At 37.8% G+C, this 13,666-nt stretch overlaps 1 protein-coding gene across 1 annotated transcript in view; it reads right to left on the reverse strand.

Moving 5' to 3' along the window:
* otog (otogelin) overlaps positions 1-13,666 on the reverse strand; it is a 228,381-nt gene that overhangs the window by 15,391 nt on the left and 199,324 nt on the right. Inside the window, 9 exon segments of the mRNA XM_073050064.1 lie at positions 50-228; positions 3,103-3,178; positions 3,272-3,312; positions 3,398-3,496; positions 5,254-5,355; positions 8,218-8,322; positions 8,964-9,068; positions 12,525-12,737; positions 12,921-13,112. Coding sequence (XP_072906165.1) covers positions 50-228; positions 3,103-3,178; positions 3,272-3,312; positions 3,398-3,496; positions 5,254-5,355; positions 8,218-8,322; positions 8,964-9,068; positions 12,525-12,737; positions 12,921-13,112 — 1,112 coding nt within the window.

Raw genomic sequence — 13,666 nt, forward strand, 5'->3', positions numbered from 1 at the left:
CTGTCTCTTTATTCTCAGTTTTGTAGTACATCAATACATGAACGTTTACCATATCACATTGTGCTGAGCAGTTGATCAAGGTGACAAGCAGCTGATAAAAGCCAGTGTTGTTGTCCTGATTGTGTGTACACTGTGTGGTGTAGCAAAGCCCATCAGCTGTGTGCTCCACAATAGCTTGTCCAGGGTGTAATATACCTCTTTCTCCATCGACACATACTTGGTCATTTACTGTGACAAAGAACATGAAAGTAAAGAGGTAAATTGGTTTATTATTACAGTGTACAGTGAAAAACCTGGTTTTGCATGTAATCCATTATAGATCATTTCAATACTACAGTGCGTTGTAGGAAAACAATAACAGAATACAAAATAAAGTGTCACAGTTACAGAGAAAGTGCAGGACATGCAGACAATAAGTTCCACCTTATCGCACTTTGGGACCATTCAAAGTTCTTATAACAGTGGAATAGAAGCTGTCCTTGATAAGTAACATATCTGAGTTCAGAAAAGTGGATACATTATCAATATAGAGTTAAATAAATCTTTTTCTAGTAGAAAAAATGTTGACTTAATTAAGAACAAATCGCCTCTATTGTATTTGCAGTAAATTGCACAAATGAAGTAAATAATCTAATCACTAATTTAGAATTCATTTTCACTTTTGAATTCTAAACTATTCATTCCACAGACTTAGAATGGAAGTTAAATGTTGGTTTCAAATGCAATTGTGTGATTCTTCCATCCTACCTGCTGCTCCAGTAACTTATGTTATGCACTGAAAGTTAATTAAATCTACCCTCCATGCCTTCTTTCCTTCCCTATCCCTCAACTTGCCCCTGTCTTGCACAGTTGTTTCTCCTCTCCTAACCCTCACAATTTTCCTCTTCTCCATCTGACTTTCCCCATACCTCATCTATTCTCTCTCACACTGTGTAACTCCTTCTCCCGTGCTGTTATTTGCCAATTTACTTCCCTCTCCCGGTCTCTTATGCCATCTCCCCTTTGTAGCTTCAATCACTCTCCAGCTCTCACTCCTACTTCCTGTCTATTGTACTTCTGTCCCCTTGCTAATTCTTCCCCTTTTCACCCCTTTTTCATTTTCCTTGTGCTTCTCTCCTTTGAGCCCTTACCCTTTTTCCAGACCTCTTTCCTCTTCTTTTCTTACCACCAACACTTTCATCTCTTCAGCCTCTTCTACTCATCTCATTCTTTCCTTTCCCCACTCTATTTCTTTCAACTAACTTTCCACTCTTTCCTTATAACAACCCTTTTCTGTTTCCTCCCATTTTCTTCCTTTTGTGTTTCAAAAAAGATCATTTGGAATCAGCTTTAGTCACGGTGGCTCTTGTAGCCCTCCCACCAGCTGGAGGATGTGTTGAGCCATCAAGCTACTGTATGCCCCCTGCATCCCAACTAGTTATAGATTCAAGGAAATGACCAACAAAATCAGGCCCATTTTACTCAATGGGAATGGAATGGTAAGCAAATTAGAAAACTAAGGAACAAGAACAAGCCAATTGAATTTTCAAGCCTCAACTGAAATAAGATTGTGACTGACAAAATCATGGTTCAACACAGGCTTCCCACGCTCTCCCCTACCACTAGACTCCTCTATAGTTCAAATATTTGACAGTATCCTCAAGTGCAGATTATTTGCAAGATCATGAAATCCATGATTTGAACCAAAGTTAAGCATGCAAAAACCATCCTGTTTCTTCTCTTGTAAAATAACCAGAATAATGACAAAAGAAGAGAAGCTAACAAGAGAAGTCATAGCCAACATAATAGCCAAAGAGAGGGCATATAATCGAACAAAATATAGTTGGATGTTAGAGAATTGGGAAGCTTTTAAAAACGGACAGAAAGCAACTAAAAAAAATCATTAAGAATGTAAAGATGGAATACAAAATTAAGCTAGTCAGTTATATTAAAGAGTTTCTTCAGATACATAAAGTGTAAAAGACAGACAAGCGTGTGTATCAGACCTCTGGAAAATGATGCTGAAGAGGTAGTAATGGGGGACAATGAAATATTAGATGAACTGAATAAGTATTTAGCATCAGTTTCACTGTGGAAGACTAGCAGTATGGTGGAAGTTCCAGGTGTCTGAGGTTATGAAGTGTGTGAAGTTACCATTTCTAGAGAGAAGGTTCTTGGGAAACTGAAAGGTCTGAAGGTAGATCAGCTACCTGGACCAGATGGTGCATTCTCCAGGATTCTGAAAGAGGTGGCTGAAGAGATTCTAGAGGCATGAGTAAAGATTTTTCCAGAATCAGTAGATTCTGGAATGGCTCAGGAAGACTAGAAAATTCCAAATATCACTCCACTCTTCAAGAAGGGAGAGAGGCAGAAGAAAGGAAATTATAGACCAGTTGGTCTGACCTCAGTGGCTGGGTAGATGTTGGTGTCAATTATTAAGGATGAGGTGTCAGGGTACTTGGAGACACAAGATAAAATAGGTCATAGTCAGCATGGTTTCCTCAAGGGAAAATCTTGCCTGACAAATCTGCTGCAATTCCTTGAAGAAATAACAAGCAGGACAAACAAAGGAGGATTGGTTGATGTTGTGTACTTTGATTTTCAGAAGGCCTTTGACAAGATGCCACACATGAGGCTGCTTAACAAGCTATGAGCCTATAGTATTACTCAACATATTCTAGCATGGATAAAGCAATGGTACTTTATACTTTATTGTCACCAAACAATTGATACTAGAGCATACAATCATCACAGTGATATTTGTGGAATATCAAGGAGTGGGGATAAAGGCAGCCTTTTCTGGCTGGCAGCAATGAATAGTGGTGTTCCGCATGGGTCTGTGTTGGGACCGATTCTTTTTACAATATACGTCAATGATTTGAATGATGAAATTGATGGTTTTGTTGCGAAGTTTGCAGACGATATGAAGATAGGTGGAAGGGCAGGTAGTTTTGAGGAAGTAAAAAGGCTAGAGAAGGACTTAGACAGATTAGGAGAATAGGCAAAGAAGTAGCAGATGGAATACAGTTTTGGGAAGTGTATATGTACTTTGGAAGAAGAAATGAGAGGGTAGACCAATGGAGAGAAAATACAAAAGAATGAGAATGATAAATGTGAACTTACCACATTTGTATTCGGGACACCTACATGGACTGGCTGTGATACTTCCAAGCTGTTGTTCTAATACTAACACCTCTCCCTAAAATAGTCAAATGATGGAATAATTATAATTCTCCTGTTTATGAAAATAAAAATTATATCAAATCAAAAGATATGTACACATATTACATACCAGTTTGCACTGAGGTTTAGGAATTGTGTCGCAAGCACATTCTAAAAAAATAAATATATATATTGAAGCTCATTTACTTAAGTCACTAAAATTGTTGAATCTTTTAGAAATTAAAGGAATTCATACCACAGGAATGAAATGGACAGCACTGATCTGGACTCCATGCCTGGATTTCTTGCATTCCAGTAGGACATTGAAATTTTGGACATCGATTGATTTCACAAACTAGGAGAAATAAACCACAAGTATTTACTGAAGAAAAATGCATGTCTCTGAACCGAACTGTAGGCAAAGATCTGCATGTTTCCCCAAGCTTTAACTTCTAAATATGAGTATTGCATTGCAGATAAGAGAAAATCTGCAGATGCTGGAAATCCAAACAACACACACAAAATGCTGGAGGAACTCAGCAGGCCAGGCGGCATCTATGGAAAGGAATACAGTCGACGTGTCAAGCTGAGACCCTTCGGCAGCACTCGTTCAAGTAGCCACCTAGCACCATACTGTCCTGATTAAGCAAGATCTGTAAACTCAGTTTACAATGTACTGATGAGACTCAAAAGTAAAACTTGGAATCATCCTCAGGCCTGACATCACAACTGTGAAAGTTGAAATGGGAGGTACAACGAACTAAATTTCAAAAATGCAAATCCCTAAATCCAGGATTGATTTGTAGAGACCAGTTTTCCCTGATTTACTGTGTTTCAAACCCTTGATCACAAAAAGCCTGCTGACCTTTTACCCTTCAACACTGATCGTCCAATCATGCCTTACTCTGTCCAAATTCAACCATGAATGAATCTTTTCTTAGCTCCTTGTTCTTGGTTTCTTATTTGTGTTCTATTAAAATTCAATATAACTAAGGAATATATAAATTTATAACCTGACTGGGCACCTTTACAGTCTTCTGCACTCAACACTGAATTCAACAACGTCAGATAATCACCATCTCCACCTTTCAAAATATTTTCCTTTGACCATTTCAAATTGCAATTCTGCCTCTCCCCTTCACACCTATGAGACTGGCCCTTCATTACTTGGCTCATTACCACACTTTCCAACTTTGCATTAAAAACATTTCTATTATTTAATTTCTTTTGCGTTCCACTCTGATACATCTTGTTTTTGTTTCCCTGTTTTCTGTCCTCCAGTTCAAGACATGTTTATCTTTTTCCAGTTCTACCAAAAGGGTAGTTGCCTTTGAAGTTTCTCTCCAGCAAATGCTACTTGCTGAGTGTTCCAAAAATTTTTTGGTTTTATTTCAGAATTAAAATAATCAGCGTTTTGCTTTTATTTTTAACTGCCCTTGCAACCTCATGGCTAGATACCCATCAGCCAGCTCATCCACATTCTGCTACCATTGATCCATGACGTGCCAGTTCCCCAAAAACCCAAAGTTAAATTCTTGCATTTTAGTCTTGTTGTGCTCTCAACTTCCTAACTAAATCGCATTGTTTGTGGCCCTGAAACTTGAAAATGACTTGAGCTCTGTTCCAGTGGCTTTTGTTTTGTGTGTTCAACCCTCCCCTTCGGTCACAGTGCAAAGTCCTGAAATATAGTATAACATTTTGTCTCTGAGCTACACAGCTGACCTTAACTTCAGTTTCTAGGTGGAGGCCTCTGCACCTGACCCAGATTTTGAGGTACAGATAAAGTATGCTTCAAGTCAGTCTATCTGCCTAGGCAGAGGCATATTATCTTAAAATTATCCCATTTTCATGAGGGAGAATCCAAGCAGTGAGCTGGCATTGCTTTGTTATAGTGCTTTCAGAAATTAAACCATAACACAACTTGTGTGTTGTGCTGTGTATGTGAGTTATATGTACCGTGCTGTTCACCTTGGTCTGTAGGGGTGGTATGCATGTGTACAGTTGAATGACAATAAACTGAACTAGAACTTGAACACCTGAAGTATGCTACACTTGTTTGTTATCAACTGGCAATGAGTATGCATTTCATGAATGACAAAATATTATCCTCACCACATTGGTAGTCTGGGCAACACATCTCAGTTGTATTGTTGTCCACAGTAAGGATCTCTCCTTCTTGGCAGGTAGGAATTTGGTCAGAGCAAGCACTGCACACTAAGTACAAAGGGAAAAAAAGAACAATTTTTTTAATGGTCAATTACATTCAGGAAGTGATATCTTTCCGCACACTAGGCTAAGCTAAAATTCAGTCCTCATTCATACTTTAACTGTGGTTTTTGTGAGTTTCACTACTTTTCTTACATACTTGCTTTGGTTCAAATAATATTGATCACTACAAGGAAGGATTGCATCTCTTTTCAAAGCAAAGATTGGCTGTTTCTGCTAGTTATTCCCTATCAATATAAGTGAAACCAATGGGACCTAACAATGGTGACTTACCATGTATTAGATGTTGCAGGTTAGAAACTGAAATACTGCAAAGTCTTTGTCTCTAAGCCATTACATGATACACAGTAAGCGATTGACTTAGAGAGTGGAGCAAAGCTACTGGAAACATCAGCAGGTGTAAGTCCTTGACCTGAAATGTCTTTTCGCAGATTCTGCCTCACCTGCTGATCATTTCCAACATTAACTGTTGTTGTTTTATATTTCCAGTAGTTTCTTTTTCAATTTCCCAAATGCTATTGCCTGTTCTATGCAGTGCATGAAAATATGCACTGCATGTCACATCAAGGCAAAAAAGCCACTGAGCAAACAATGGGGTCAACTGGCGTGCAGTGCACACTCAGTAACCTCCTGCAATACTGCAGCATGAGTTTAAGTTCCTCATATATCCTGGTGGGATCCAAACTCATTGACTTAACTAATAGTCCAATTCTCTGGATATTAGTGCACATAACCTTATGATATGGTTGAAGGATGCAGCCCACTCCATCTTGATCTACACCATTTTTGAGGAGTCCATGAGAGAAACAATAGAAGGTCTGAGGAAATGGTTGTTTCTTTCATTGGGGGCGGGGGGAGTGACACTACATTGATACTTGCTCCAAATGGCCAATTCAGATGACACAGATATATAGCATTCCCTCCCTTTTTCCACTCCAACATATCCTACTACTGAAGCAGTAGTTCCTCTTGAGAATTATAGTTTAAAGAATCCTGTGATGGAGAACATTTGCACTTTTCACACCATTTTGAAAAGAACATGGTGGTCAATGCTTCTTCTTGGGACAAACTAATAATAGTAGTTGCAGTTCACCATTCAGGCCCTTGAACTTGCTCATGATTCAATAGCAGTTTGGTTGATATGATATCACAGTTCCACCATCCTGCTCCTCAAACTCTTAAATGACATTTCTGTCTAGTAATACATGCATCTCCTCTTCAAAAGTATTCAGCCCTCAGAGCCCTTCATGAGAGAGAATTTCAAAGGCTCACCACCCTGAGGGAGGAATTGTTTCCTCATCCCAGTCTTATTCCACATCCTGATACTGTGAGCCCTGGTTTTGATCTCCTTCTCCTTGACAAAGGAAAATATTCTCCCAGAATCTAACCTGTTGAGCATTGGCAACATTTTGTACATTTCACTAATTTTTCTGATTACTTTAAACTTGAGTGAATACAGACCGAGTTGACCCAATGTCTATGCAGACAATTCTGACATCCCATGAATTGCTCTGGTGAATGGGCAAGTATATCCTGACCTGTGTGCACACATAATTCTTCAGCTGTAGTCTTACCATGGTTCTATGTAGTTCCACTAAGCTGCTTTTCTCTGCATGCAAAACCCTTGCAATCCAGCCAACATACCACTTGCCTTAACTGTCTACTGCACTAGCATGTTTGCATTAATTGCTGCAGGATATCTAAAATACTTCGTATATCAACATACTCTTATCATTTAAACAACACTCTGCCTTTCAGTTTTCCATACCAAAGTGGATAATTCCAAATTTACTCATCTTGTAATCCACTAGTCTGTATTATCATGAAATCTTTTAGCATGTTTCAAGACTCACAATTCCCTATGTTGTATCCTACTAGTCACTATCAGCTACGTCAAAAGAAACTCACTTGTTCGTACTCTCTACTTTCTGTTCATCAACTAATTTTCAATTTACTAGGGGTGATTGATAAGTTCATGGCCTAAGGTAGAAGGAGTCAATTTTAGAAAACCTAGGACATTTATTTTTCCTACATTTACACACTTAGTCCAGTGGTCATGGAGCATACGTATCCCTTCTTTGCAGCAGTCGGCATCTTGGACCTCCAGAAGTAGTCCACAGCATGGGATGATTGATAAGTTTGTGGCCTAAGGTAGAAGGAGATATTAACTTCAAATTTTCTGCATTTGTGCATGTAACAAGAGCTGTATAACTCATCTCCTTCTACCTTGGCCACATACTTATCAATCACCCCTGCTGTGGACCACCTGGAGGTCCAAGATGCTCTTGTTACATGCACCTGCAGTTTAACTCTTTGAGTGATAAAGTTAATAACTCATCTCCTTCTACCTTAGGCCACGAACTTATCAATCACCCCTACTGTGGACACTTCTACAAAGAAGGGATCCATATGCTCCACAACCGCTGGACTAAGTGTGTACGTGTAGGAGAGGACTATGTTGAAAGATAAAAGTGCTAGGTTTTCTAAAATTGACTCCTTCTACCTTATGCCACAAACTTATCAATAACATCTCGTATGTCAGTATATTACCCACAATACACCAATCCTGTGTGGGGTCTTCTGAAAACCCAAATACACCACATTCACTGGTATTCATTTAATTATTTATTTCATCCTCAAAAATCTCCAGTAAAATTTGTTAAACAAGATTTCTCTTTCATAAATCCAGCTTCATTTTCCTTAATTTTATTAATATTTCACAAGCATTCCATTTTCACAAATCTGGACTGAACTATTTTTTATCCATTCAGTATCAGTTTTGTGGATGCCAAGTAATAAAAATATATTTTTAGTAGATTTTTTGAATCAGTGTTAACACACGTAACTTACTACAGATATACGCTAAGCAACAACTGCCATCAGCATGAGTAGCAATCAAAGTCTGGTCTTCTCGACAAGTTGGAATATCAGACTCACACTTTCCTGGATCACATTCTATAAAAAATTAAAGGACTGTCAATTCAAGTAGCAAATCAGTTGCAAACATAAGGCTTATATAATAGTTCACTACTCTGAAAGCATATACCATTGCATGAACACATTTTGTAAAATAATAATTATTTACATTACTGTGATAGTTATGTACTTACTTTAGATTAACAAAGGAAATAATTTCAAACATCATTCATTATAGGTATTCTAATCAGTGCTTTTTTACAGCATGGAGATGCTGCAGGATAATTTGATCATTGTTTTTTCTTGTGTGAACTCCCTCACTTCTGTTCTGCACCTCTTCTACATTTGAAGTTCTGCAGATGCAATACTGCATCACTCCAACAGAAGACCTCATTATCTGAGTTGCAGTAATAAAGAATTATTTCTAACTTTATTAAATAAGACATCAAAATATTTTCCAAATTTTATATTGACAGCTTTCTGATTATTAATTATGAAAATTTCTGAAATAGATTTACTAAGGCAACATTTACATTAGAAGATCATAAATGTTTATTAAAATAGTCATTCATTACTCATGACATACCAAAGCTAGAAATTTATGTAGGTTTTTTTTTGTGAAGTACACCTGATTATTTCCTCAAGATTCCAGTTCAGACAGCATTAACGTATGTCCTTACCGCAAAAATAGTCAGGACAGCAGAAGTCTGGTTTATAAAGGGTAATGAGCCTCTCTCCATATGCACACTGAGGGGCAAAACTCTCACAGACGGTTTGATTGCAAGCTGAAAATAGAGTAAAATGTTAATACATAGTACACTTTCTGCTATAATACCCTGATCACAACCCCATGCTTAAGAGTTTAGTAAAGGTAAAACACCTCTTCTCTCCTAATAAACACTGAGGAACTCAAAATGCATTTATTTTTCTCATAAATCATCAGATAACTGTAAATGCTCTAATGAACCACAAGAGCATATTTTGTTTTAAAACACTTGTTTAATTCTGCATTTTGGGACATGTACAGTAAATGGCAGAGACCTCAAGAGTGCTGATGTGCAGAGAAGCCTCAGGATGCAAGGTCATAGTTCTTAAAATTTGTAACACAATTGGATTTTGAAGAAGGCATTCGGTATTGACTCAAGAGGCATTGAATTTAAGAGTTGGGGTGTAATGCTGCAGCTGTACAAAACATTGGTTTTAGACAACTGTGTATACTTCTGAAACAGAATCAGGTTTTAAATGATAAGAGGTTTGCAGCTTTGCAGAAGCAGTAGAGTGTAAAAACAAGACTTACTCTAAATTACAAATAAAATAGTGTAGAAAAGAAATATGAGGTAGCTTTCAGGCACCGTTCAGAAAGTTAATGTTGGAGGGGAAGAAGCCACACAACAAGGCAGGTGTCACAGCGTTACGGAGTACAAATGAGATTCAACAGAAAGCTGACTGGAATGGAGGACTTCACGTACAAAGAGCGATTGGATATGCTACATTATTCTCAATGGCATGCAAGAAGTAGAGTGGTGACTGTATAGGAGGTTTATGAAACTATGCTGACAAGAAACCGTAGTCTCTCTATCTAGACTACGTAAAGAATATATTCAAAGTAATTTTCCTAGTGTGGTGGAAGCAAAAACTTGAAGGCAGAGAAGAAAACTTTAAGGAAATTCAAAGAGCAAGTTTTTCCACACAGAATGGCAGCTATGTAGAACAAATTGCCAGAGGAAGTGGTAGTTACAGGTAAAGCATATCAATTAAAAGGCATAAGCACAAATAACCTAGATAGGGGAAGAGTAAAGTGACATGGGTTTGATGTGGCGTGGGGTTAGAGTAGATCAGCATCACAGTCAGCATGCCAAGGAGGATAAGGGCCTGTTTCTGTGCTGTACTATCTCATGGCATTGTTCATCAACTACCCTTATAGAAACTATAAAGAGCTATCATTCTTAAGGTGGGATTAGTTAATTCTAACAGAATTTAAAACTTATTGTTGAGTATTTAATATTTCAATAATATTTGAGTAACTTTGTATATAGTAAGCATTCGCATTCATTTAAATAATTAATTATGGTTATATGTACAAATACGTTAACTGTATACGTCTAATATTTTGAAAGTAATCCGGAGAATGTACAACTGAAACCATTGTTGATTGCAGTATTCTTTAGATTTCATAAGCGGAATCAGAAAGAAGGGGAGTCCATCGCAGTGTATGTGCTGTGTTGAAGAACTGGTCTAAGTATTGTCAGTTTGGTGATGGGCTGAATCACACACTGAGAGATTGCTTAGTTTGTGGAATCGTAAAGGAAGTATTCAAAAAAAGCTCCTAACTCAAGTACAGCTTCATTGGAAACTGCAGACAGAGTCAGGAATGAAAGTGAGTGTGAACAAAATTACATTTACGGTGTAAATAAGTGTAGAGTTAAAGGCAAAACTTGCAGAATATGCAACAAATCAGGTCATATACAAAGAGCATGTTGGGTAGACAAAAATGCTAAAAAATCAAGTTGTAGTTTCAAAAAGAGCACTAATCTGTATGCTGTTGATGAAAAATCTGATGAGAGGGACACAGAATTGTGCAGTATTAAGAATTACAGTGTGAAAATTAGCAATGGACAATCACACCAGAAGTGAACGGTAAATTAATTGAAATGGAATTAGACACTGGTTTGGCTGTTTCAATCATTCCACAAAGTGTGTATGAACATCACTTTAAACATACTAAACTGAAGCCTGCAGGTATTCAACTAAGAACTTATACTGGGGAAAAGTTAACTCATGTGAGAATGACATCGGTGATAGTGAAATACAACAACCCAACAAGCCACATTGAGCTTGTATGTGGTAAAAAAAGGAGGACACGCATTGTGGGGATGTGAGTGGCTGAGAGAACTACAACTTGATTGGAGATCCAGTCACCATTTACATGCCACATCCCCTGCAATGAAACCATGGAAAGTGAATTAAGAAATGTACTGGGTGATGCCACAACGATCTCCATGCTGAACACTATGAACAATTGCCCAATAGAGAACAAACAGGTGTTGGTACCAACCTCTGTGCCTCTGGTTAGAAAGTATATTGGACCAAAGAAGGACCGTGCTGCTCAGAGGAAGCATGAAAGTGGTCCGATTACAACAGTTTTTCTAGGCGACATATCTAAGAAATGTTACTCAGACAGGTTACTTGCAAAATGTGGCTTGGTTTTAAGCTGGAAGAGAGTTCAACAAGCTTCAGAAAAGATGCAAGCATTCAGCTTTTGTATCCAGAATCCAGAATCTACTCTGTGTGCATTAAGGTTATTGCATGAACTTTAAGTGCGAGACAAGAAGCTGCTTGTAAAAGTAGAAGCAAAGACCAAAGCCCATATGGATGAATGGAAGGCCAATAGGAAGGAGCTAACAGAGATACAAAGACAGAAGATTCAACAGATGATGTTGTGGAGGAGGAACCATGTGGAGAGATCAGATTTTTAAGGAAGCAATAGAAGGATTAAGAAGAGAATACTCCAGTGAACTAAATGCACCTTCCCAAAATCAAGATGCACAAACTAGAAGAAGAAAAAGGAGGAAAGAGATGGAGAGAAATGATGTGAATGAGAAAAGTTAACATATGAAAGAATGTGAAAAAGAAAAAGAAAGGGATCTTAGTAAATCCACAGAGAGAAACAGAGAAGTAGGGAATCCTGAGCTGTCAGAGCCACTTCCTGCAGTCTCAGAGTCAACTCCTACAACTGCCATGAAGGATGCCTCAGAACTTGCGACTGTTTCACAGCCACAAGTATCATCTGCCAAGCAGAGTAATCCCCCTTGTCAGTAAAGGCATAATCCCACAAGAGTAAGAAAATCTCCACAGTGATTAAATCTTTAGGCCTGAATGGAACAATTTAAAATTCACTATGCTGAGGATGATAGTATTTAGTAGTTGTATTATATAAGATACTGTGTATATAGTTGAGATGCATTCCATATTGAGTTAGAGTTTATAAATAAGCAGGGAGGAGTGTTGTGGATTTAATATTTTAATAATATTTGAGTAATCTTGTATATATTTTTGTTAATTAAGCATTTGCATTAATTTAAATAATTAATTATGGGTTAAATGTAAAAATACATTAATTGCATACATCTTCATACTACCATGTGATATGTGCACGCCTCATAAAAACTGGAAGTTACACCGTATTTTCAGACTCCCGTCTTCATATGAATTAATTTAAAGTTACAAAACATAGCACTTACCACATATTTTCTCAGGGCAGCAGCTCTTATCACCAGCTAGACTAACTACCACTTCCCCAGAACGATGACAAGCTGGCTCGGGAACAGCTGAACAGTTGTGGTCAACAGTAACAACGGTTCCGTTCTCCAGACACTGATACATACAGCATCCATCCAATGATGCACTCCACGTCTCCCCAGCGGCATGAGGAAGTCCCCAGCTATCGGTGCAAGCTGAAAAGTATAAAACACACAATGTCCTTTAGGAATATGCATTCCTGGATCATAACTTGGCACGCCTGAAGCCTTGAGACATCTATTATGGTTCGTGCTGTGTTAACTTAGAATGAACAAAAATGTTGTAAAATTTGGGGTCTAATTCTTCACAGTTAGATATTATATAGAAGTCTGGCGTACCACATTTTGCCTCTGGTATACATAGGGTGGAGTCAAGGCGATGGAGAATAGATCCTTCAGGACAGACACAACCTTCACTCATGATAGAACATGACACATCTTCTGACGGGAAGAAAATTCTGTTTTGGCATGTCTTTGCTTCACAGGTCAGTACACAAGCCTGGTATATCATATTCGGAGGACATGTGAATGCTGAAAAAAATAGGGGAAACACTAAATATGAATCTAATTGTTTATTAGGCACTATAATAAGTCAAACTATAGCTAGGTAAGTGATGATCCCCTCTGTTAGACTGCTTGAAGTAACTTATTTTTTATTCTTTCTACTTCTCTTCTAATACTTATATACCTGTGCACTTGTAATGCTACTGTGTCACTTAATTCCCTTTGGAATCAATAAAGTATCTATCTATTTATCTTATCTATTCTGAAAATTAACCACAGGCTGACAGTTCTTTTATTAAGAAAACTGGTAACTATTTCACAATAAATCTGCTTTTCCTTAACTTTGCAAGGACTAATTTAAAATTAGTTTTCTTCCAATGCAAAACACACGAAATGCTAGAGGAACTCAGCAGGTTAGGCAGCACTTATGGAAATGAATAGATAGTCGACTGCTTATTCATTTCCATGACTGCTGCCTGACCTACAGAGTTCCTCCAGCACTTTGTGTTGTTGCTTTGGATTTCCAGCATCTGCAGACTTTCTCGTGTTTGTATTTTTAGTCTTCCTCCATCTTTTTGTGA

This window comes from Hemitrygon akajei, chromosome 6 (genome assembly GCF_048418815.1).
Source record: "Hemitrygon akajei chromosome 6, sHemAka1.3, whole genome shotgun sequence".
Taxonomy (NCBI): domain Eukaryota; kingdom Metazoa; phylum Chordata; class Chondrichthyes; order Myliobatiformes; family Dasyatidae; genus Hemitrygon; species Hemitrygon akajei.